Source organism: Suricata suricatta, chromosome 2 (genome assembly GCF_006229205.1).
Source record: "Suricata suricatta isolate VVHF042 chromosome 2, meerkat_22Aug2017_6uvM2_HiC, whole genome shotgun sequence".
Classification (NCBI taxonomy): domain Eukaryota; kingdom Metazoa; phylum Chordata; class Mammalia; order Carnivora; family Herpestidae; genus Suricata; species Suricata suricatta.
The window spans coordinates 171,195,361-171,219,174 of record NC_043701.1 but is presented as its reverse complement, the minus strand read 5'-3'; the positions used below and the strand labels follow the sequence as shown (position 1 = coordinate 171,219,174).

General features: G+C 43.0%; 1 protein-coding gene across 1 annotated transcript in view; it reads left to right on the top strand.

Moving 5' to 3' along the window:
- The first annotated feature begins 17 nt into the window (after positions 1 to 17).
- The window catches only part of ABLIM1 (actin binding LIM protein 1), a 293,495-nt gene continuing 269,698 nt past the window's right edge, over positions 18 to 23,814 (top strand). Inside the window, exon 1 of the mRNA XM_029932620.1 lies at positions 18 to 167. Within this exon, the coding sequence (XP_029788480.1) occupies positions 155 to 167 (13 nt within the window). The 5' untranslated portion in view covers positions 18 to 154. The remainder of the gene's footprint in view (positions 168 to 23,814) is intronic.

Sequence of the window (23,814 nt, the reverse complement as noted above, 5' to 3'; positions counted from 1 at the left end):
GTCCTGCGGGCGGCGTCCCCGCGTTGCCAGCCGCCTCCCCACGGCGGGCGGCGGGCGAGTGCGCGCTGCTGTGCGTCTCGAGGATATTTTCGTCCCCACGCCCTGCCGGGTTCTCGCCTCTGCTCTCCCTGCTTCGGCTCCTGCTGCCTGAACCATGTCCGCGAGGGGTGAGTGCGGCCCAGGTGGGCACCGTCTCCAGACCCCGCGCCAGGCCCGGCGGGGCAGGGCGCGGACCGGGGCGGGGCGGGCAGGTGCAGAAGGGCGAGGGACTGCGGGAGCCGCGCCGGCCCCAACCCGGCCTGAAACTTTGGCAGCGGATCCGCGGGCTGTGGATGGCTGGGGGGGCGGGAGGCGTGGGGAGGAAGCCCTCGCCCTTGACCTTGATCCCCGGATGTGGGCAAAGCCTGAGGGCCGAGGTCCGTGCCTGGCTCACCTGTGCAAGCTGCAAGGCGGGGCTGGGAGGGCGTTGGGGGATGGGCTTCCCGTTGCCGGTGCTGCTGGGGACCCGCCTGAAGGGCCGTCCAGGAGAGAGGAAGAGGTATTTTTTCCTCCTTTCGTGTTACCATTTTGCAGCTCGGTTATGGAAGGAATCCAAGGCTTGATGCAGTAGGATTTAAAGCTGCAGTACTTACACCCCATTAAAAAAAAAAAAAGTAAATTCCCTCCCTGTACCTCTCTTAGCATTCATCTTCGTCCCCCACCCATTTTCTTTCTGGAGTGAAACAGTCACACTGCAGGTAAAACTGGGTGAAAGTAAAAAAAAAAAAATCCAAATGGCTTTTCAGGCAGGAGTGGAGGGAGTGTATTTCCTGCCATCGAGAGCCAGTGGCGATGCCGGGGGAGTGGGTTAGTCACAGCTCAGTGGCGGCTACTATGCGTGAAATATTAAAGAGATCAAGTCATTGTGCAGTTTGCCAGCAATTAAAATGAAGTGATTTGGTTGTTTTGCCATAAGTGTTTAAGGAAAACATTGATTATCTCTAGACGGTGTATTTGCAAAGCGATGAGTACCACCCCTTTTGGTGCCCTAAAAGTTGTAAGAACAGTTGCAGAATTGTTTTTGTGTCTTTTTCTTTCTTTCTCTCTCTTTTTTTTTAACTGAAGGGTTAACCCTGCTTTTGGAGGGATTAAGGAATTCAGTAACATCTGTTGGATAATTTAGTGTTGCTTTTGAGGGTTCATTCTGGGGCATGTAATGAATTGACTAATTTCGAATGTTTGAATTCCTTTTTAAGGAGACTGGTCATTGTTGATCTGGCAATATGTTTGGTTGGCTCCATACCGGGTGGTAAGGGCTAGGTGGAGTGACAGAATTCACATCTGTAAATACTGGGCTCCGGAGCTGACACAGAGCCCTGACATACCACCTGCTGAATGTTGCCTAATGATTTGTGATTAAAGGGAAATAAAGACGGTGGAACCGCTATGCTGATTAGGGGACTGGGTGTGTGTATGGGATCTTCCAAGTTACTCCAGCTGTACAGACTTGGAACTGCGTTCTAACGCTGGGCTTCCGGTCCTGATCTCTGACTTAGGTACCACAAGGAATGTGGGAGGAGCATCTCTCATATGTTGTGAAACTCTGTGGTCAGAGTCCACTTCTGATTCAGCTTTACATCACCCAAACCCGTTAGTATAGTACCTTGTACACCGTAGGTGCCACATAACTACTGGGAACCTGGTATGTCTTAGGGAGCATCAATTTCATTAAGTAGTTCTCCGCAACTCCCCCCCCCCACCTCCACCAAGCACGCACACACACACACACGTGGAAGTTTCACCTTGTCTATGTCCCCTTTTATTTCAGGATCTCTGTGGTTTATCTGAGGATATGAATGAGGATGGCCCCAGAGATCCAGACGGCTAGAGTCCTGGGTTGGGCTCAGATATTTTGCAAATATTTGTTTTTGAACCTGGTTTCAAGCAGGATCATTTGTAGTCAGACATAGACATGTCACTCAGTTGTCTTGCTTCCTTTTCAAACTATGTTGATAAATTTATATTCAACAGTTTAAAGTCTGGGGATCCTGGGTGGCTTAGCCGGTTGAGCGTCTGATTTCCACTCAGGTCATGATCTCCTGGCTTGTGAGTTCGAGCTCCACATCAGGCTCACTGCTGTCAGCACAGAGCCTGCACCAGATCTTCTGTCCACCCCCCCTGTGGCCCTCCCCCCTTCTTTCTCTCTCAAAAATAAGCATTTAAAAACAAAACAAACCAACAGTTTAAAGTCTTACTAATATGGTAGGAGCAAAACCCCATGATAATTAATATCAGTTATTACATACTTATCATGTGCCAAATACTTTACATGTATTAAATCATGTAACCTTCACAAAACAGAATCAAGTAGAAACTGTTATTACCTCCCCATTTCACAGACGAAGGAACTGAGATTTCGAAAGATCATGTAACTTGCCTGAGCTCAAACCGTTGATAAGTGGCAGATCCTGATATCCAGTCCAGGTCTGTCTGACTTCTGATTCCATCACTTTGTTTTACTGCCTTTTCATTATTAGTCCTTTGACTATTATAGTAAACAGCCCAATCGTTGATTTGCCAAGAGAGAAAATGTCTTGTACTTGAGATTTAAAGGAAACGGCTTGGCTTTGTAAGTAACTTGGAATTCCCAGTGTGTTTAGAAGCATCTTCATGGGTAAGGAGGCAGGGAAGGAGACGGGGCCATCTGATCCTTGCTCTTGCTGACCTGCTATTCCCGTTCTGTTTCTTCCTACTTCAGTGTTGAGGGTTGAGGACCCGAACCTTTTACATATTACCAGTGACTGAGGATTTTTCTGTTTTTATGAAACACTTTTATTTTTATGAATTTGTAAAAAAAAGAAAAAAACAATTCTAAGTGATGAGCAAAGTACCTAGTAGAGTACTTTGAATCGAGCTGGTATGGGAAAATGTCTGTTTGCCATTTATTTTTTACCAAAGATGTCAAAACTGTGAGCTTTGCTATGGTTTTCTAATTCAGTAATTACTCTTACCTATCCTCCTGAAAGTAGAGATAAAGCTTCAGGGTCAGAAGGCTAATGTGTCTATTTAAATACCTAATTTTTAAATTGGAAGGTCTTTAGATATTTGGAGAGATAAATTTCATTAATGTAAGAAATGATCTGCTTATTGCTAATATTTAGGCTTGTAGGTTATGGTAGGACTAGAAATACATTTTATTTCATTTTATTTTATTTTTTTAATGTTTTGTTTATTTTTGTTACAGAGAGAGACAGAGCATGAAAGGGGGAGGGGCAGAGAGAGAAGGAGACACAGAACCGGAAGCAGGCTCCAGGCTCTGAGCTAGCTGTCAGCACAGAGCCCAACGTGGGGCTCGAACCCACGAACGTGATATCTGACCTGAGCCGAAGTCGGAGGCTTAACCGACTGAGCCACGCAGGCGCCCCTAGAAATACATTTTAAATATTGAAAACTACTGCATTTCATTAAAAAAGTGAATTTATTAAAAATTTTAGGGAGAGAATTATCATTCTTTAGTTCATCTGGTCTTTAAGATATAAACAGAGTCACAGGGGCACCTGGGTGGCTCGGTCAGTTAAGCATCTTGACTCTTGATTTCAGCTCAGGTCATGATCTTGTGGTTCCTGAGATCAAGCCCTGTATCTAGCTCTGTGATGACAGTGTGGAACCTGCTTGAGGTTCTCTCTCTCCTTTTCTCTCTGCCTACTCCCTGCTCATGTTCTGTCTCTCTCAAAATAAACCAACTTACAAAAATACATATAAACAGAGTCCTAAAATTTAATTCACTTTTCAAACTAACAAGAAAAAGTTTTCTTTAATTCCATGATAGTGCAAGTTAAGACATTTCCATCTTGTGGTCTTTTAGAATATTTTCATCAAAGATTTTTAATCTTGCTGTTGTATTTTTACTACTAAAGGCCAAAATGGAGCCGTCGTAGCTTTGATTTTTGAATTGCCAACTAGAAGAAATTCTAACACTTAGAGTAGAGATTCTAAAAACTGGGGAGAATAGTCTAGGCCATCTTTTAAAAATGTTGATTCCGGGCCTCATTCCGGATCTAATGGCTCAAAAATTCTGAAGGCAGAGCTCCCAATCCATATATGTGAAAAGCTCCTCAGGTAATTCTAAAAACCATTACAATACAGAGGGATCATTAAAAGTCTTCTGGAATACTTAACAGGGATATGAGGACTCTCTTTCAGATCTGCTGAGTCAGATAGTCGGGACAGGCCTGGGAATCTGAATGGTTAATAAGCCCTCAGTTGGGTCTTATGTACAGAAGGATTTGGCAGCTATTGAATTAGAACTTTTTTCTTCTAAGTCAGGGTTCTGTATCACCCAGCAAGTTTTGAGAAAAGCTGCTATGAATTATAAAAGTAATATATTAAGATTCATTCATAACATATTAATATAATCAAAATAATTTACATTAGCAAATTAATGGATATACTAACTGTAAATTATAAAGTAATATAAATTCAAACAGAAATATATCAAGTTAAAAACGAAAATTCCCTATTTTTACTCTCTTCTTACCAAATCCTTAGAATTAAGCTTGGCAAGCAGTACATACAGCACTTACTGCCTGGAAGTTTCCATCTAATTAGATTTGGTTAATATAATAAATATTAAACACATAGTGTGTACAAGACACATGGCCGTGTAATGTAAGAGATCGCTCATGAGCCCACTAGAAGCTTGAGCCTTGAGAAAAAAGGTGCAGGTGTGTGTGGCTAGAGTCCACTGCACTGGAAGAGAAATACCTCCAATTACATATGCTCTGGAAATGTCCGATCATTATCGTTGTTTTCAGAACTTCCATAAAACTGGAAGAAATCTGAATATTCACCCATTGGGGAATGAGTGACTAAGCTATGGTACATCCATACAATGGACTATTTTTCAACTATTAGAAAGAATGAGTTAGATCCATAACGTGTTTGGTCTGCCGTTTTCAATGAAAAACGGCAAGTTTTAGAATAAAGTGTATATAATACAGAATCCTGGTTTTGTAAGCAGAAAAATTCATATGTGTGCATATGTGTGGGCTCTGTGGGTATAGAGAATATCGTAGGACAGTACACATCAAGTTTACTTCAAAGGCAAGGGTAGGGAGAGGAGAGAGCTGGATTTTCATTGACTATCTTTGGGTTGTTTGCTAGCAAGTAGACATAGCTTTAATAGACTGAGAGAAAAATCCAATAAAGAAAAAAATGTATAGGGTAGCTATACATTTTTATACATTACCTGATGTATACATTATACATTTTTATACATATACCCAACTGGGTAGCTCAGTTGGTTAAGCATTGACTCTTGGTCTTTGGCTTAGGTCATGATCTCATGGTTCATGACATTGAGCCCCACAGTGGGCTCTGCACTAACAGCATGGAACTTGCTTGGGATTCTTTTTCTCTTTCTCTCTGCCCCTCCCCTGTTCATGTATGTGCTCGCTCGCTCTCTTTCTCTCTCTCTCTCTCCCAAAATAAATGAATAAACATTTTTAAAAAGTTAAAAAGAAAAAAAATGTACAGTTTCTCCCCATCCATTCATTTATTTAAGTCAGGGACATAGGTTTTTATTCAATCATTTAACAAAATGTATTGAACACCTGTCATGTGCCAGCAATTGGTGAACAGGACCCAGTATATACCCTCCGGGAGCTCGCAGTTTTATGGAAGAGACAAATACATAAATACTTACTATAGGATATGCTGAGTGCAGAGAGAAAGAGAGAGATAGTAAGGCATATGTAGAGAAAGTATTTTGGTGATACAAAAGAGTGGCCTGGAAAAAAAAAGGGGGGGTATTTTTTTGGAGAATGAGTTGGATTCTTGGATGAGCCAGATGACAAAGGATGGGATTGAGGGATGGGATTTTTTTTAGGGAAAGGGGCACAGAAAAGAAACAGTGCAGTGTGTGCTGACCTGGAAAGCACATCGGTGCAGGAGGGCACGATTGCCAGGGAGAGGAGAGCCAAGTCCGAGCTGAGTCAGGAGGCACAGAGGGCACTCCCGGGAGAGGCTGAGGATGTAGGGAGTTTTGTTTACAAGGTGCTGTGGTTCCAGACAGCACAGTGGAAGCTTGTGGGTGGGGGAAGGTGGGCAGCCAGAGGGAAGAAGCACAAGACAGAGAGGGGTTAGTAGGGAGAGGCAGTGAGCAGGGCTGAGCATTCTTCATGGTTTCCAGGAGTCAGACTGCAGGGAGGAGGGAGATGGTTGGGCAAGACTGGCCTCAAGGGTCCTCACTTGGGCAGTAGGGGCTTTGGTGACAGACCATGCTGAGTCCCGGGCAGTACCTTCTGAAGGCAGGGAGGCAGTGAGGGCTGCCATCAGCTTTCTAGAATAGCAGCAAAGCCCTCTGCTGGACAGCAGGTCTTCCGCAGGGTTGGGGCACAGAGGGACTATGGGAATCAGCTACACTCAGTTCTGCGGACTCCTTCAGCCTCCGTGCTTCTGGTGGGACTTACAGGGGGGCTCAGCAAGCTTGCATCCGTTCACTGATGAAGCGGGGGGACTTCTCTTTTTTCTGCTTTCTCTCTCTTCTTCCTGGAACTAGATGGCTCTGGCTGTTACACCACCCATTACATCACTGGACCTTTATCATTTTCTTTCATGGTGATGCTGTACAGATTAATGCATGGAGGGTTCTAGCTTGCTGTTCTATGGGGGCCATTTTTCTGACTGTATTAGCTACACTTCTTTTCTTTGAGTTACAGAGTCTCAAGCAGTTTATCCAACTGCAGACAAATAAGATATCTTTGAAAGCCAAGTGTAGCCATTAATAGTTTTTATGTGAAAAAAAGTTCAAAACAGCCAACACATTACACTTCTTGGAAGTCTTTTTTTTTTTCCTTTAAAATAAATGGGTTGTAATTCAATAAATAGATTTTTTCTTAACCTGAGAGAAATAGTTTTTGACATCAGTATGCACAAGTGGGAGAACCATGTTTCAGTAAGTTAAGTTGTTCCCACATTGTATATATAAACAGCATTACTGTTTTTTAGTTCTTTAGGTAGAGAAGGTTAATTTAAGCGTAGTTTTTTGTTTTTGTTTTTTTAGCATTTATTCATTCTTTAGAGGTAGAGTGAGAGCCGGGGAGGGGCAGAGAGAGAGAGGGAGACACAGAATCTGAAGCAAGCTCCTCAGAGCCTGATGTGAGGCTCGAACTCATGAACCATGAGATTATGACCTGAACTGAAGTCAGATGCTTAACTGACTGAGCCGCCCAGGCGCCCCGAGTTAATATTTGTTAGGTTACGGCTCACTCTCCTCATCAGTTCTTCGGACCCTTATCTTATCTCATTTTATCTTATCCTCTCAGTCCTCATTTCAAAGGAATGTAGACTCTGTGTGTGTGTGTGTGTGTGTGAAGTTAGGCACACAGCTGACCAGAATAGAAGCTGACAAAGTGATAACGATTATCATCTAGGAGTGATCAGGCTGGTGAACTAATTGTGGCTGCGGATAACAAGGGCAGCTTCACTTCACAGAGGAGGTGGAATCTGGCTCGGACCTTGAGGATGAGTAGGAATTCAGCAGGCAGAAAGAACGCGGGAAGATGTGCTCCCTCAGGAGGAACAGCGCAGGGGAGACGTGGAGGGCTGGGTATACAGGGTCTGCGGGGAGGCAGACGTCTGGGGAATACGCGGGGGCCCGAGACTTGGGGTGAGGAGACGATGAGCAGGAAGACAAGGGGATGATGTATGAACCTCGTAAGCCTTCCCCTCAAGGTCTTGTCCTGAACAGCGAGAAGCACAAAGGCAGAGAAGGGAACTGGGAGGCCTGTTCTTGGTAACATTAAAAGTAACTCCTCCCTGGTTGTGGAACTGCCCACAATACATACTAGAGATGGCATTTTATTGCCAAATGATGCTGCAGTGACTTACATTTCATCCTGACCATGATTCACATTGAGGGAGAAATCTTGCCGAAAGCCTGCTCTGTGTTTCCTTTCCTTTGGCAGATTAGGCGATCCGAGCCTTATCTTTAGCTTTGCACTTGACACCGGATCATCCCAGGACTGAGAATGCGGGCACCTGGGAAGGCTGCATACAGAAGAGCCAGGCAACACGTTTGACTGTAGCAAGAGGAAAGAGTGAGGCCATTTCCCCCAGAGAAGTGTGTGTTCTTAACTTGATCCTATTTTTATATGCACATTACTAGTCCCTCAGCTCTAGGGAAGAACAAAACAGCACTAATTAATAGAGCCCGTTAAAATGAAAGATGAGAAATTTTGTAGAATTTATGGAATATTTCCTTTGAGATGGTAAATGAGTCTTTGTCGCCTTTTATGGCAGAAATACTTTTTTTTCTTGAGCCTATAGTTTCGAGTTCTTCTCTATCTTGATCTATATTAGTATTCGTTGATGTAAGTAGTACTAATCACTTGAAACAGTTTGATATTTTGTTGCTCCAATCACAAGATGCTACTTAGTAAGACCTCAAACGTATGTCACTTGTGGCTGCCATTTTCTGCTTAATCACTGGTTTCCAATGTACTTGAGTAGAGCAAGGAGAAAGAATGTGAGTGGATTAGCGTTTCACCAGGTTAAATTAGCAGTCTCTAGGAATATCGTCCATCTGTCTATCTACCCACCCACCCACCCATCCATCCATCCATCCATCCATCCCACAGACATCTATTGAGCCTTCCTAGAGTTTATAATCAAACACACCTCACTGAAAAGCCAGCTGTCTGTACTCCGATTTTATCATGTCACCAGGAACTGACAGTAAACGCTGCTTTCCCTGTACTGGTATTTGGGGTTGTTCTCTCTCAGAATGTACAGTTTGTGCATCCATAGCAGCTTGTACCCAAAGAACCCACTTCATACACTTTCCTGAAGGGCTTTCTGAGAAGCGTTTGGAAGCTGCATGGTCCCCTCCTGTAGCCCGTCTTGCCTACCCATCTTGGAGGCGGCATGGCAAGTCTGCGTGGGTACCTGTGACCCTACCCTATGGAAAGAGCAAGCCCTCGGTTTCCTGCAGGCTCCCGTGGGGCACTCCCGTCCTTCTTGTTTTCTCCCACGCAGGTTAGAATATGTTCTTTGCTGCCTTTGTGAGTGCCTTGTGGTCTAGAGCACAAATGTCATCATTCCGTCACAGACAACAGCCTGAGGCCCAAACCAACCCATGTATAAACTGGAGAGGAAACCGTTTTAAGGGTTAAAAAAAAATAGAGGAGCGCCTGGGTGGCTCAGTCGGTTAAGCATCCGGCTTTGGCTCAGGTCGTGATCTCACGGTCTGTGGGGTCGAGCCCCACGTCGGGCTCTGTGCTGACAGCTCAGAGCCTGGAGCCTGTCTTCAGATTCTGTGTCTCCCTCTCTCTCTGACCCTCCCCTGCTCACACTGTCACTCTCTGTCTCTCAAAAATAAATAAATAAAAAAAAATAGAGAAAGAATGAGAGAGGAAGAGAGAGAAGGAGAAGATATGTGAGCAACAGAGAGTTGATGTTGCTCAAACAAGATTATTAAAAATTGAAAATAGATTGGATTTGAGTAAAAAAGTGTTTGCTGATATAAATTAATTATTACATTTGTTCTTTACTGAGAAAGGAATAGAAGCCAATGGAGTTGTAATTTATGTTAGTTATAAAAAGGATTCTGCAATTAAGAAAATATATGCTTTCTTCTCTTCTCTTCCCCCAAGAACAGAAATGTCAACCATTTATCTGTAAATTTTTGACACTGAGCAAGACAACTGTGATGGACAGTAGTTAACTCTTTTTATCTTTTGACCTTTCCCACTGATATTCACTCAGATAATATTTATTGAACCTTTTTCCTAAAGTAGCCAGATTTATTCTAATTCTCATCCGTTTTGCACTGATGATACTAGTATATTAATTAGTGAAGTATTAAAGCAAATATTTATTGAACACTCTGGGGTAAGGATTGTCATGATTTGGGGGTAGAAAAATTTTAAGGGATGCTAGAATGTGTGATTGAATGAGGCTTTGGCAATTAGGGGCTGATCTACATATATTGCTTACATTTAAATATAGAGTGTATTTTGCATGTACCATATAAGTAACCGTCCAAATGGGATTTTTCTTTTTTTAAATGTTTATTCTTTTTTTTTTTTTTTTTTTGAGAGACAGAGAGTGAGTGAGCAAGGGAGGGGCAGAGAGAGAGACACGTACAGAATCCAAAGCGCTCCAGGCTCTGAGCTGTCAGCACAGAGCCCAATGTGGGGCTCAACCTCATGAACCGTGAGATCATGACCTGAGCCGAAGTCGGCTATTTAACCGACTAAGCCACCCAGGTGCCCCGAAATGGGATGTTTCCATCTAGGACAAACGCTAAACCTGATGGGATATTGGGACAATCGATCTCTAGTGGGGTTATCACAGACGCACTGGGACTGTGGCTTTCCTAACAGTTTCTAGCCAGAACATGCTCTGGTGGCAATGTATGCCTTTGTCTCAAAAGATGGAATTGTGGTCAATTTCTGAATATCTATTTGGAATATTAGCTACAGTGTATATTATCATCATCAAACTTTAAGTTAAGTTTCAGGCTGGCTATTTCCTGCCCTTCATTCCAGCCCTTTTCTGGGTTATTTCCTCTCGTGGGAACTTGGTATGTATATTCAGATGTAATTGCTACTATAGACAAACAATAATGTTTAGTACAAAGTCAAATCCAAGTGAATTTTTGGAGCATTTCTGGGTTTCTTGCGGAGAGGGGAATGGTAAGTCACATTCTAAGATAGACTTTAACTTCTATCGGGTAAATTATCTAGTGCAAAGCTGTTGTGGAATGGAAATGTTTAGTTCATAGTTTAAATTTTAAATGAATGGCTCTATTTCACCTAATGCAGTTTTGAAGCAGCTTTAAAATGTTCAGTTTACTTGTGGTTACTCTTGGACTCACTACCTGCTTGATGATTCTCTCCAGTGTAATAGAGATGTGTTTTCCCAGTACATTGCATTATTTTATTGGGAAAATCAGGTAACATGCATTCACTACTATAAGGAATCTGTCCGTATTTTGTTTTATGATTATTCTTACTTGGTAAATGTACATATAAAATCCTTTGTCTTGGAGCACCTGGGCGGTTCACTTGGTTAAGTGTCCAACTCAGCAGGCTCAGGTCATGATCTCGCAGTTCTTGAGTTCGAGCCCGGCGTCAGGCTCTGTGCTGATAGCTCAGAGCCTGGAGCCTGCTTCAGATTCTGCGTCTCTCTTTTTCTTTTCTCCCTCCAGGCTCGTACTCTGTCTCTCTCTCAAAAATATACAAACATTAAAAAAATAATAAAATAAAATCCTTTGTCTTTCTAAGCCTTCCAGTAGAATAAAAAAGAAAGCAGGAGTTGTGGGTCATGCTGTAATGACTTTGGTCCTGTTAGATCATTTTTTTCAGGCTTATAAGAGGAAGCACTCTTACATATAAAAGTATTTTTATCCACATTTTAATAAATTCTTTATTCTATACAGTGTGTCCTTTCTCCAGCTCTAGAATATCATTACAAATGAAAATAACATTTGATGGCATCTATGAAACTGTTAGAGTCAGTTTGTAGTTTTTCCTAAAGAAAATATCCTGCAACGTGTTTTGCTTTCAAGACTGTGTCCAAGGTCTTTACTCAGGCTTTTCTTTTCTGACTTATTGAGAATCCATTTACAAAACACATCCACAACAGGGTAACCACCAGAGAACTTTGTGGTAACAATGGAGGGAAATGAGGACAATGAAGTAAACAGCTATTTCTGGCTTTCAGCTCCAAATAGGAATGAACAGAAGGAGGGGAGTCCCAGGGTCTGGGGGAAGGAGGGGAGGGGAGAAGCCATAATTTTTAAAAGTTACAAAAAATGTTGAAAAGAGGTCTAGGTTGGCAATCTCTAAAGGACTCCTGGGAGACTTTTGTTGTTGTTGTTCTTTGTAAAACAAGGGAATCTTTATTTTGATTCATTTAAGCAATTGGGTTAAGTAATGAGCATGAGCATCCGTGACGGCTTGGGTTTCTCACCAGCTCCTTAGATTCTGCTTACTTTAGGAGAATCTATGCCATGGCTAGACTTGAGATGCGTTGTAGAATTGTAGTTATAGCTGATGTTGTCATGTATCCAGCCATTCAGTAAGTGTTAGTTGAGCACCTGCTGAGTGCTGAGTTTGTTCCTGGTATTGGGGTAAGACAGCCACTTACCAAGTGAATATATAATGGGACAGGTTGGGACGCCTGGGGGGCTCAGTTGGCTAAGCATCTGACTTCAGCTCAGGTCATGATCTTACGGTCCTGAGTTTGAGCCCTGCATCAGGCTCTGTGCTGACAACTCAGAGCCTGGAACCTGCTTCGGATTTTGTGTCTCCCTCTCTCTTTGCCCATAACCCACTCACATTTTCTCTCTCTATCTCAAAAATAAATAAAACATTAAAAAAATTTTTTATATAATGGGACAGGTGGTGAAAAGTGCTATAAATAAAAATAAAGAAGAACAAGGAAAAGAGAGAATGCTTGGCAGATGAGGGCCCGGAAGATGCTATTTTATGTGGGATACTAGTTGGAAGGCTCTTTGATAAAGTGACATTAGAGCAGGAAGTGAGGAGGGCCATGCAGATTCTGGTAGGGGGTTTTCTAGACAGTGAGATAAACAATGCAAAGACCTTGAGGTCTCTCTTGAGGACGACCAGGGAGGCCAGTGTGACTGGATGAGAGAGGGCAGGCGAGAGGGGTGAAGACGAAGTCAGAGAGATGGGGGAGAGGGGCTGTCAAAGTGACCCTTGCAGATTACTGTGAGGACTTGAGTTTGCATCTGAGTGAGACTGACAGAGGCAGAGATCCTTGGATAGTTCTGTACAGAGTTGTGACTTGATTTGATGTAGTGTAGAAGGATCGCTTGGTCAGCAATAGACTGTAGTGAGCAGAACGACCTGTTAGGAGGCTATTGTAATGGTCAGAACAAGAGAAGGTGGTGACTTAGACCAGATAGTAGGAGAGCAACTGGCGAGAAGTCACTGGTCCTGAGAATATTTCAAAGGAAGTGCTTCTAGGCCTTGTGGGTGGATTGGAAGCATGAACGAAAAGGGAGAAAATTGAGGATCTTCCTCTTTTCTTTTCTTTTCCCTTCCCTTTTCTTTCTTTCTTTCTTTCTTTCTTTCTTTCTTTCTTTCTTTCTTTCTTAGCACGTGGGAGGATGGCATGTGACTTCCTGGGATGGGGAAGAGCGTAGAACGAGCAGGTTTGGAGAGTGGGGAATGAAGCACCTTGGTTGGACATTTAAGTTTGCGATGCTTCTTAGACATTCTATCATGAAGGTATTTTTTTGTGTCCATTTTAGAAATAGAGGAAATGAGGCAGAGAAGAAGTAATTTGCCTGGGTTAATCTAACATAAGGGGTTGATATAAGATTTAAATTCAGGTCTTGTTAATGCCAGAGTGTGCTGTACCCACCGCAACACTGCCTCTTTGTATTAGGCTGAAATATAGGCCAGGAAAATGATGTGTCTAATTTTTATTTTTTAATTATTTATGATTTGTCATTGTGGGATAATTTTTTGCATTTTTAAACATGGCTTGTATTTCAGGAAGAAAACTTATTATCACATTATTGCAAATTCTACCATTTATCAATATTATTGTTTGCACTGCAAAATTGCTACTGAAACGTGAAAGCATATGGCATTCATTCATTCATTCACATACTCGTTCGCTCGATGTAATCACTAAGTGCTTGCTATGAGCCAGGCTTGAGGAGTGGAGGGCAATTCCAGGCTCCTGTATGTACAGATCTCCAAGACAAAGGAAGGGGACAGACCTGTGTACAGAAGCTGAAACCCACTGGGACCAGTGGTGTGATGGTGGTGCACATAAGTTGTCGTTGGAGCACAGAGGAAGGAGCTGTCCCTCCTGACGGACGTTGGGCCAAGGAAAACTTTACAAACAAGTAATGTTGGAATAGGGCCTTGAAAAAATGAGTGGCATTTATTTGCAAAATGGAGAAGTGGTAGAAAAGTGTTCTAAAATCAGGAAACAGTGTGCTATTAGAATTTTACAAATGGTAATGAAGCATATTAAACATTAAGAAGCCTTTTGAAGTGAAATGTAACAGACAGGAATGCCATGAGGAAAATGGAAAAAACTGCCTTTGGGAACATGCAGTGTTTAAGCCATTGGAGAGAGTGACCATGCACCTGGATAGCCAGACAGCATATTGTAAAAATGTTCATTTCCTCTAAATCTCTCTATACGAGAAATGAAATCCTGATTAAGATACCAACAGAATCTTTTTTTAGAGATATGGCAAAATGATACTATTATTCATTTTGTACAATGAAGCATATGAAATTCTGAAACAGAAGTGTAATTAAGAGAGATTAGCCTAACTGAATATTAAAACGATATGACACTGCAGTAACGAAAACAGTTTATTTTGGAGAAAAATTCGAGCAGTGGGAAAAGATTAGTGAGCGCATGTATGTGGAATTTGGTTAGAGTGTAGTGGCATTTACGATCTATGTGAGAAGAAAGATTATCTCCTTAATGTTGATACAGTTAGCTGCTTAGAAAAACATCAATCTGGACTCCTTTCTTATTTCGTATGCACGCAAAATTCCTAATGTATTAAATAATTAGGTGTAAAATAAATGAAGCAGTAGAAGCCTTGGAAGAAAGCACAGGTGAATTTATGACCTGGGAATGTTAACAGGTTCTTGACCTTTTATACAGGATACAAAGCCTTAAAGTCATAAAAGAAAAGGTGGATACATTTAGCTACATAAGAATAAAAGACTTCTGTGTGGTTAAAAATACCCGGTTCTTCATTCTGGCTTGCAGTTCTTACAGGACCCCAGCAGAGCTGACTTGAACCTGGCCTCCTGCACCAGAAAAGTCCAGCCAGTGGGGAACAGGGAAAGAGGCAGAGACAGCCGTGGGATACCACTGAGGGCCTTTTTGAAAGCGTGGCAGATGCTTTGACAGCGTTATTAGTGTTAGGGATCACCCGAGGGCTTCACTGAAGTTTTACTCTCTGCACAAAGCAGGCTGGACCAGACTTGGGAGGATGGCATTCACTTATTCATTCCACAAACACAGTGGAGAGTCCGCAGTACCGAAGGGGGTGTCAAGGGGTATGGCAGTGATGAGAGCACAATCGTTGCCTCAAGAGGCCACATTGGACCAGAGGTTGATATCCATGATTGGAAGATTATGGTCACTTCCACTCTATCCTGACTTCCGGAATGTTCACTCTCCTTAGGCTAGTGTGGGCTGAGGCTTTAACGCTTTTCCAAACATTGTAGGAAGGAACCTTGGGGGGTTGTCTACTTTTAAGGTCAATATTGGGCTTCCCTGTGACCCTGGCACACCTTTATCATAGAAAGAGAGGTAGCAAGGTGGGTATGCTCTACCCTTGGAAGGTCAGACTCCTAAAAAAGGTGACAAAGGAGTAGTGGGGTGGTGGCTAGCTAGAAGTGGCCGTCTAAGGAAATCATTTAGCTCAGCTATTTCTCAGCCAAGCTGTCTGAAGGGGTAAAGGATACTTGTCATTGCTTGTGTTCATTTGTTTTAAGTGAGTGAGCCTCTTGTTAGTGTCTCTTGAAGCTTAGCCTGCCCTGGTTCCCCGAATCCCTTTGATTAAATCAGGGCCTTGCTTCGGACACAGCCTTTTGGCCTGATTTCTCTGCTAATGAACATACCTTGAACTTGGGGGTATCACTGCTTATTTCCGGACAGCTACACTTCCTCCCTCTCCCAGGACTCTTCCATTTTTGTGTGTCTATTATGCTGACACTTACGTGTGCAGAGTTGTCCAGGTGCTGTACCCTCTCTGACTCTGAACTCCAAGCAGCCAGGGACCGAGTATTACACCTGCTTTTCCAGATCCTAGCTAGCCTTCCCAAGAACCTGAAGCTGAGTGGACATTTAATAAGTGGTCCTTGAGGGAATTGAGAGAAAGAGGGTTACTGTGCACACAATCCACAACCCGGTAGGATAAATGCATGAAGGGAATGGGCAGAGAAGGTTTCGTTCTGGAAATTTCTTAGTACTTTTAGCTGAATTCTAAGTTGGATGTAGCTTGGAGGTTCATTTCCTCATATGCCTCTGCTCTTAAACCTGACCACGGAAGGACACAGCTGTGTCTTTCCTACTTGAGTGAGGAGTGGTTGACACACAGATTCTAACCTGGCCTGTCATGTTCACAAGGAGCGACGCTGGGCACATGGACGTGGTTGCTCTGGTGGTCCTGCATTTCACCTCATGTGTCACACGTGCACCAGGCCTCCTGAACCTCTCCCCTTGCCCCTGCTCACACCCACACCCTCGACTCCCACCCATCCGCAGGGTCCAGGATGTGGCCACAAGACTGGCGTATGCATTTGTTATGTTGTTGTGTTTGGCACCCACCGCATCTCAGGTGTAGAGTAGCCCCTTCATAGTGGCCCTGGGCTGTTTCTAAGAGATTCCTAAGGCACCGTCTCCCACGTGTCTGGGAATGAGCTGTGTTCAGAAATCCAGCTTAGCAGAAACCCTGCTGCCTTGCTGGGTATACACCACTTTCTTGGGAACTGCTGTTCCAAGGGGGCCTCTGGTCATCTCTCCCACTGCCCCCCCCCACCCCCCAGTCTGGCCATTAATCTCCCAGTACTGGTTTGAGCTAAGCATGGCCAGAAGCTCTTCCCCACAGCATAACCCAGACTAACTTAGGAAACTAAAAAAATGTTTTAATACTACAAGGTGTAATCTTAACCATCCAAGGAAACTTTTTTTTTTTAAACATTTATTTATTTTTGGGAGAGCACAAGCAGGGATGGCAGAGAGAAGAGGGGACAGAAGATCTGAAGTGGATCTGCACTGACGGGCTGACAGCAGTGAGTCTGGTGTGGAGTCAAATTCCAGAACAACCTTGAGATTGTGGCCTGAGCTGATGTGGGCCGCTCAACTGGCTAAGCCACTCAGGTGCCCTAGGGGAAACTCTTTTTAATGTAAAAAAGGAATATACACATATACTTAAATTCAAACAGAAAAAATTAAATAACATAAATGAGAAGTGACGAGTTCCCTTCCCCCACTGTTGTCATTCTCAAGATTGTCTTCTAGAGAAAAGTTATGTATACAGTAGGCCACTAAAGTCAATCCATCCATTACCCAGAAACTATGATCTGCCTACCGACTTCCTTTACACTATGCCCTTTTATATAACAGATCTTGAGATTTTTCCATATTAGTACATAGAGATGTAGCTCATTTTTTATGATTGCTTGTTCAAGCATGTGGGTGCACCATACCTGATTTAATAGTCATCTATTGATAGATCCACATTGCTTGTTTGCTTTAATAGACCGTGCTACACCGAACATCTTTGTGCATGTACCTTGTTGAAGTTTTAAGAACACAGCCAGAGGTATTAGACTGTAACTTTTAATGAGGCTTTACTGATGGTTCAGAGAAACCGGAAGGAGAGCACAGTCCAGAGGAGAATACCGCAAATACTCCTCTGCGGTTGACTTGCCCTCCACTCTCTCCTGCACGGCCCCCGCCTTCCCCTGACTCTGCGTGCGCCCAGCAGGGAGCACCTTATTTCTTCAGCGCTAGAAAATGTGACAGACCCTTCCTTCATTTATACCAAGGCACAGCCCACTTCTAGCCCCCGAGGAAAAGAAAGGATATTTATTTCTCCCCTCTTCATCTAAAGCCAACCTCATGGCCTGTTGTGGGATTAATTTTCCCAGAACAATTGACGGCAAGAGAGATCCATTGCTTTTAGGACAAGATCTCACAGAATACTCTGGTGCTGATAGATTTCTCAAAGGCTGGATTGCTTATTCTTATTCATGGTCCTCTTATTACATTCAGTTAAAAAGAACCCTGAAAATTAATTCTTTTTAAAGTTGATTCCAAATGTGCCCCCCTGAAAAATAATCAAAATGGCAGGCCCTTCCTTCACAGCAGGCTGTGTATTCCCATGGAAAGATCGGATGATGACGTGGGAGACCTGGGCTCTCCCTTGAACGCCGCTCTCCTGTGATGTGATGCCATCACGGGCACAGCACGCCACACCCCTCCCTCGGAGCCCCATCGCCTATTCCCAGATGACCTCCAAAGACTCTCCCACTTGCAAGTCCTGAAACCAAAAATGAATTTCCAGATCAGGTGACTCAATATTACTTTGACCAAATTCCTGTAATGCTTACCTCTCAGCTGGAGTTTCAGCAGACGGCTGGGGGTGGGGGGAGGCAATGGGGGTGGTGGGGAAGGACCTGACCATCATCTTGCATCACAGCACTAAAGTTTTAGGCTGTTTATCACTTTTGCTTTTGTAAGAGGTGACTCCTAGTTTCCCAGGAGAGCTGACAAAATTCCTGGGAAGCCTGCGATGCGTTCAGTGCTGTCAAGCCCACAAAAACGAGAAGGTTGTTAGGGAAAGGAGAACCTCTTTCTTAAGTTTGGTTGTTGTACACCATTTTAAATGATGCTCCTAACATAGTCTGGCCAAAGAGCCCAAACCTTAAACTAACAGAGAGCCTACTTTGCTCTTAGAAAGGGTCATATAGTCTTCATTAGGCTTGCTGGATGCATTTAATTGGGAGCACTGACTGATAAGACTTAATATAAGAATATCATACCTAACTTCTCAAAGATTCTGAATGCCAACCTTTGTATGGAATAGAAAGGGCGAGCAAAATATCATTATCTTCTTTGTTTTGTTTTTCTTTTTACACGTTTCTTCCTGTAGTTTTTGGTACAAATCCCACAAACCAACAAAAAAAGACCAAAGAGGAAATGCACATTTGGGGGTGAGGATTGTGTCCATTCAGAGCAGCTCTAATTTGACTTTGCAGTAACGCATCAGTGCCTGAGCATCTTTCTTTCTTTTCCTTTGATGAATCTGGTAGTAAAGAGGGGTTCTCCACCAGCACTGCGGTCTTCGGGATCATGATAGTCAAATTATACAACATCTTTCCCAATTAAGTAAAGGAAGCATTAATGAATATGTGAGGGGAAGGAGGCTCCTACAGTAAACGGTTTCTACTTTTGTATTATTCATTGCAAAGAAAAATATCCCTCCTGCAATAGATGTTGGCGTGCCAAATGTAACCTGTAAAATATGACTTTAATGCCTTTAGGATGCCTTTATTTTGAAAAATTATTTTTACTATCATATTGACTAGGTCATAAAAAGGGGATGGCATTTTAGTGGAAATATATATAATTCATTAATAGAATGCCCGAAGAAAGATGTTTTATTGGAAGTTGTTGTCCTGCGTAATATGCTTTTAAAATTCAGCGATGCTTCTGGAGCTTATGAATATCGAGGAAATGAGCCATGGCTGAAGGGATGTACTCCACCTCCCTCTTCTTTGAGAATATTAGCAACAACATTTTTATTTTTCTAAACTGTCCCTTTCCACATTTAGTTCCTAATTGCTCTTCGGGTTTTGTATTCTGCTTAAACTAGATTATGCATATATGTGCACTTACTATGGAGAATGTTTATATTCGCTTCCTTCAAGAAGTTTTGGTGTTGATTTAATAAGGTTAACATCACCAGACTGGCAGAGACGCTAGTGCAGATAATTTGACAGGCTCGACTTTATTTGGAGAGCAATATTCGTGGCCACCGTTGCCACCTGGATAGTAGAAATAATATCTTAGTTAAATCTGTCTGCCCAGCACCTAGTACGTTCACTCTGCAAATATTTATTAAGCACCTGCTATTTTGGAGCAGTAGAGGCAGCATTGCACAAAAGAGATTTAAAAAATCCTTACCAATGGGAATTTACAAGGGGCATTATATTTTGAGTTGTGCTATTTCATTTATGTAAAAGCGACATGAACTGTAAGTAAGTAAAATGGGTGGCACGTCACATGGTGGCAAGTGCTCTGGAGAAAATGAAGCAGGGGTGTGATGGGGGGCAGAGAGGGCAGGACAGGGAGATTAGGGACAGTTTGGTTGAGAAGGTGGCACTTGAACAGAGAGAAGGAGAGAGCACGAGCCACGTGAGTATGTGCAGTCAGGGTGTTCTGGGGGAGGGAACAGCGACTGCAACCCGGAGCAGGAATGTGCTTGCAGTGGTTTTGGGCACAGTGAGGCCAGTTGGAGGGGGTGGTTGGAGAGGTGGGGGGGAGGTGGTGGGGCTTGGGGGACTGGTCATGTGCTGTCATGTGACCCACCATAAGGACTTTGGCTTTTACTCTGAGATGTGAACCACTAGAGAATGTTGAGCGGATGCACACGCCCAGTTAAACGTTGACCTGAACTGAATGTACCTTTTAAGAATGCGTGAGAAACCTGATCCGTAGCTTTAGGCTTCTATTCAGTCATCCTTGGTTTTGGGGGCATGTGAATGGGCACGCACACAGCGCCAGGACAAGGGTGAGGGGACTGAGCCACGATCCTGAGAATGATGCTTTCTTATCTCTCGTACTCTGACATCTAATTCCCCTCCCTTTGCCCTACTCTGCCTGTGTGTGTGTGTGTGTGTGTGTGTGTGTGTGTGCGTGTGTGTGCGCGCTCATGCGCTCGCTCATATGTGTTATTTTAATTTGTGAATAACTGTGTGAATAAAATTTAGCTCTGGCTACTGTTACAATTTGTAGCTAGCAAACAAAGCATATATCCTGTATTATAAATCACTTCCATGTGGGAACAAGAAGAAAGCAAATGTAGCCAATGGATAATGGGCAGCCATTGCCTAACATTTGGCTTCAGGTGCTTGCTATAGTCCAGAAGAATAGCTAGGGGAGGAAGGCAAACCCCTTCCTTCTGTGGTTTCAGAGAGGAAAAACTGTAAAACAAGATAACCATGCTGTGAAGGGTGTGACTAAGCTTAGAAATCAAGATGTGTGATGATAAATCATTATATTTTCAATGTACCCATGGATTTTGGAATGATAAGTCAATGAAATTACTAGGCAGTCTTAATTCTAGCATGTGATTTGAGCTAGAGACTAACCCCCTGGGACAGAGGTTACATGCAGGTGTGTCTGCTGTCAAACCTCTCTGCCACTATCCTTGCCTAGTATTTCATGATCTGTACCAGGATGTTCCAAAAATTTTTTTGAAAGCAAACAAAGTGGAGGGAAGAGGTGAATTTATTGGACATGCAGACACATCGAACAGAGCTGGAGACGGGCACACGCCGGCAGACATGACTTCTGACAGCCTGGGGCTGTATTAAAACCTGCTCGGATAACATTGTCATTGTCGTCTTTGCATCAGTCTCTGCGTATCTGACTGTAGAAGCATGACTTCAGAATTGAACCGCCTTTTCCCCTCTGGATCACTTTTGGACAGACTGCAAGCTGGTCAGCCAGAGACAGTAGCTAATTTCATGTCTGTTTACTACTATGTGTGTTTTTTAAGAACTGAAAAAAAGCAGATCAACAATAGCTAAACATAGAATCAGCCCAGTTCTCCAAACTTAGTTCATGATTCCCATTAAAATGAAAGGTATTCAAGCACAGGATTTCCCAGAGTTTATAGCTTTTTCTCATTGTCTTGGCAGTTCAGTAGTTCAAGTGCTATCATGTTGTGGTTTTTGGTCTCAAATAAAACCTACTGAGTGATTAATTTCGGGTAATTGCTCTTCCTAAAATTCGAAAATGTGTAAAGAAAGCAATTGGAACATACGGACCGCTTTTACCATCATCACTCAGAGCCTCTTTGTATTTCATTACATGTATCATGGTTATTAATTCCCTACAATTTGGCCGTGATGGCGTGGCTTCCCTAGCAAGAGCTTTCATGACCCCAGTTGCCTCTTGAATTACCTTTAGGTTCCTCTCACATGGCATTCAGGGCTCCTTGTGACCTGGATAATCCACCTGACTTTTCTGTCTTTGAAACCTTGGCTTAGGTAAAGCTAGACTGTTCAGCTTTTCCCATATACAACTAAGCCACTGACTCTGTTTCCACCTGAAATGCCCTTTGCTCACCAGATTCTGATGAAATGGTGACTAATTTTTTAAGGTCCATTTTATACACTTTGAAGACTTTTCTTCTGAGAGAGACCTCTTTGTTTTTTTCGTCTCCTGAGTGTAACAATCTCCTTTGCATTATGCAGATTTATGTGCTGGTTTTAATTGTATCCCTTGTATTTAGAAAGGAAACATTAAAAAAATTTTTTTTTATTTTTATTTTTGAGAGACAGTATGAGCAGGGGAGGGTCAGAGAGAGGGAGATACAGAATCGGAAACAGGCTCCAGGCTCTGAGCTAGCAGTCAGCACAGAGCCCGATGCGGGGCTCGAACCCACGAACTGTGAGATCTGACCTGAGCCGAAGCCAGACCCCCAACCGATTGAGCCACCCAGGCGCCCCAAAGGAAACATTTTTAAAGCTAATATTTATTGAGCTCTCATTATGTGCCTGGCAGTGAGAGGCATAATGGCTCTATAGTTAAAACAAACCTGGAGCCAGATTGCTTGGGTTCAAATCCCAGCACTGATGCTTACAGCTGGGTGACCCAGGGGGGCCCTTACCTCTCTGTGCCTGTTTCCTCATAAATAGCAAACGTCTCATAGGATTGTTCAGAGAATTACATGAATTCACATCCAAAAAGCATATAGGACAGTGCTTGGCACACAATACACTCCATTAATATTAGTGGTTGCTGTTTGCAAACATCATAGTATCCCCATTTTACTTATTTAAAATTTGTTTAATGTTTATTTATTTTTGAGAGAGAGAGAGCATGAGCAAGGGAGAGGCCGAGAGAGAAGGAGATACAGAATCTGAAGCAGGCTCCAGGCTCTGAGCTAGCTGTCAGCATAGAGCCTGATGCGGGGCTCGAACCCACGAACCGTGAGATCATGACCTGAGCCAAAGTTGGACGCTCATCCGACTAAGTACCTAGGCCCCCCTATAGTATCCCCGTTTTAAAGACAAGTGAGTGTGAAGATACAGCTAGTTAGAGGCAGAGCCAAGATTCAAGTTTGTTTGATTCCACTGTGCATCTTACCCATTAGAAAAAAATGTAACATGATGCTGTGTGCCTCCTCAGTGGTTACTAAATATCTCTTGAGTTGAAATTATGAGGCAACAGAGTATACAGAAAAGAACATGGGTTTTTGAGTTCACATTTTGCCTCTGCCTCTTACCAGCTGTGAATTTCAGGACACACTTAAATCTTCCTCCCCTCAGATGCTCCTGCTTTGTAAAGGGATGGTAATAACAGCCACTGCCTGGCTTTAGGGGCTTAAATGTGCAGATTAAGTGAGATAACCAGTGTTCTCTGCCGAATGTATGGAAAGTGCTTGCTAAGTAGGCGTTGCTTCCCTCACTTCCATTATTGTTATTACTATTATTACTAAATTATTATCACTGTATTAGTCAAGTTAAAATACCACAAGTGACACAATTCTGATAAAACTGATCAATTTTTGGGGGAAAAAATGCTGATCGTTGTTATTCTAGTGATGGCCATGAAACATGAGGGGGTCAGGCATATGTTAGGGGGCATGACTTAGACGTTTGGGGCTGGGCTGACCAATATCCTCTTTCAAAATGCAGTGACATGGAAAGTTCTGTGTATCTGCTTGTTTTTCTTTTGACTTAGTCTAAAGCAGCCAGCACCAAGGAGAAAGGAGCTTCAGTTTGGAGGAGGAAGCATGAAAGAAAAGGATTTTTTAAGTTACAAGGGTAAACCTAAGCAGGAACTAAAGTAGGGGGCCTAGAAGAGAGAAGAGAGATAATCTACAATCAGAGTAACCCCGATATTGGACCATTAACCCTTAAATAACATTTGACTGCAAAATGAGCTCCTTTTTCCACCCGATTCCACGGGACAAATCCATATAACAGAGATAGCTCCTCCCTGTACTAGGGCCAGAAAGTATTTGTGATTAAAATATGGTGCTTTCTAAACATTTGTAGCAACACGAGGTCAATG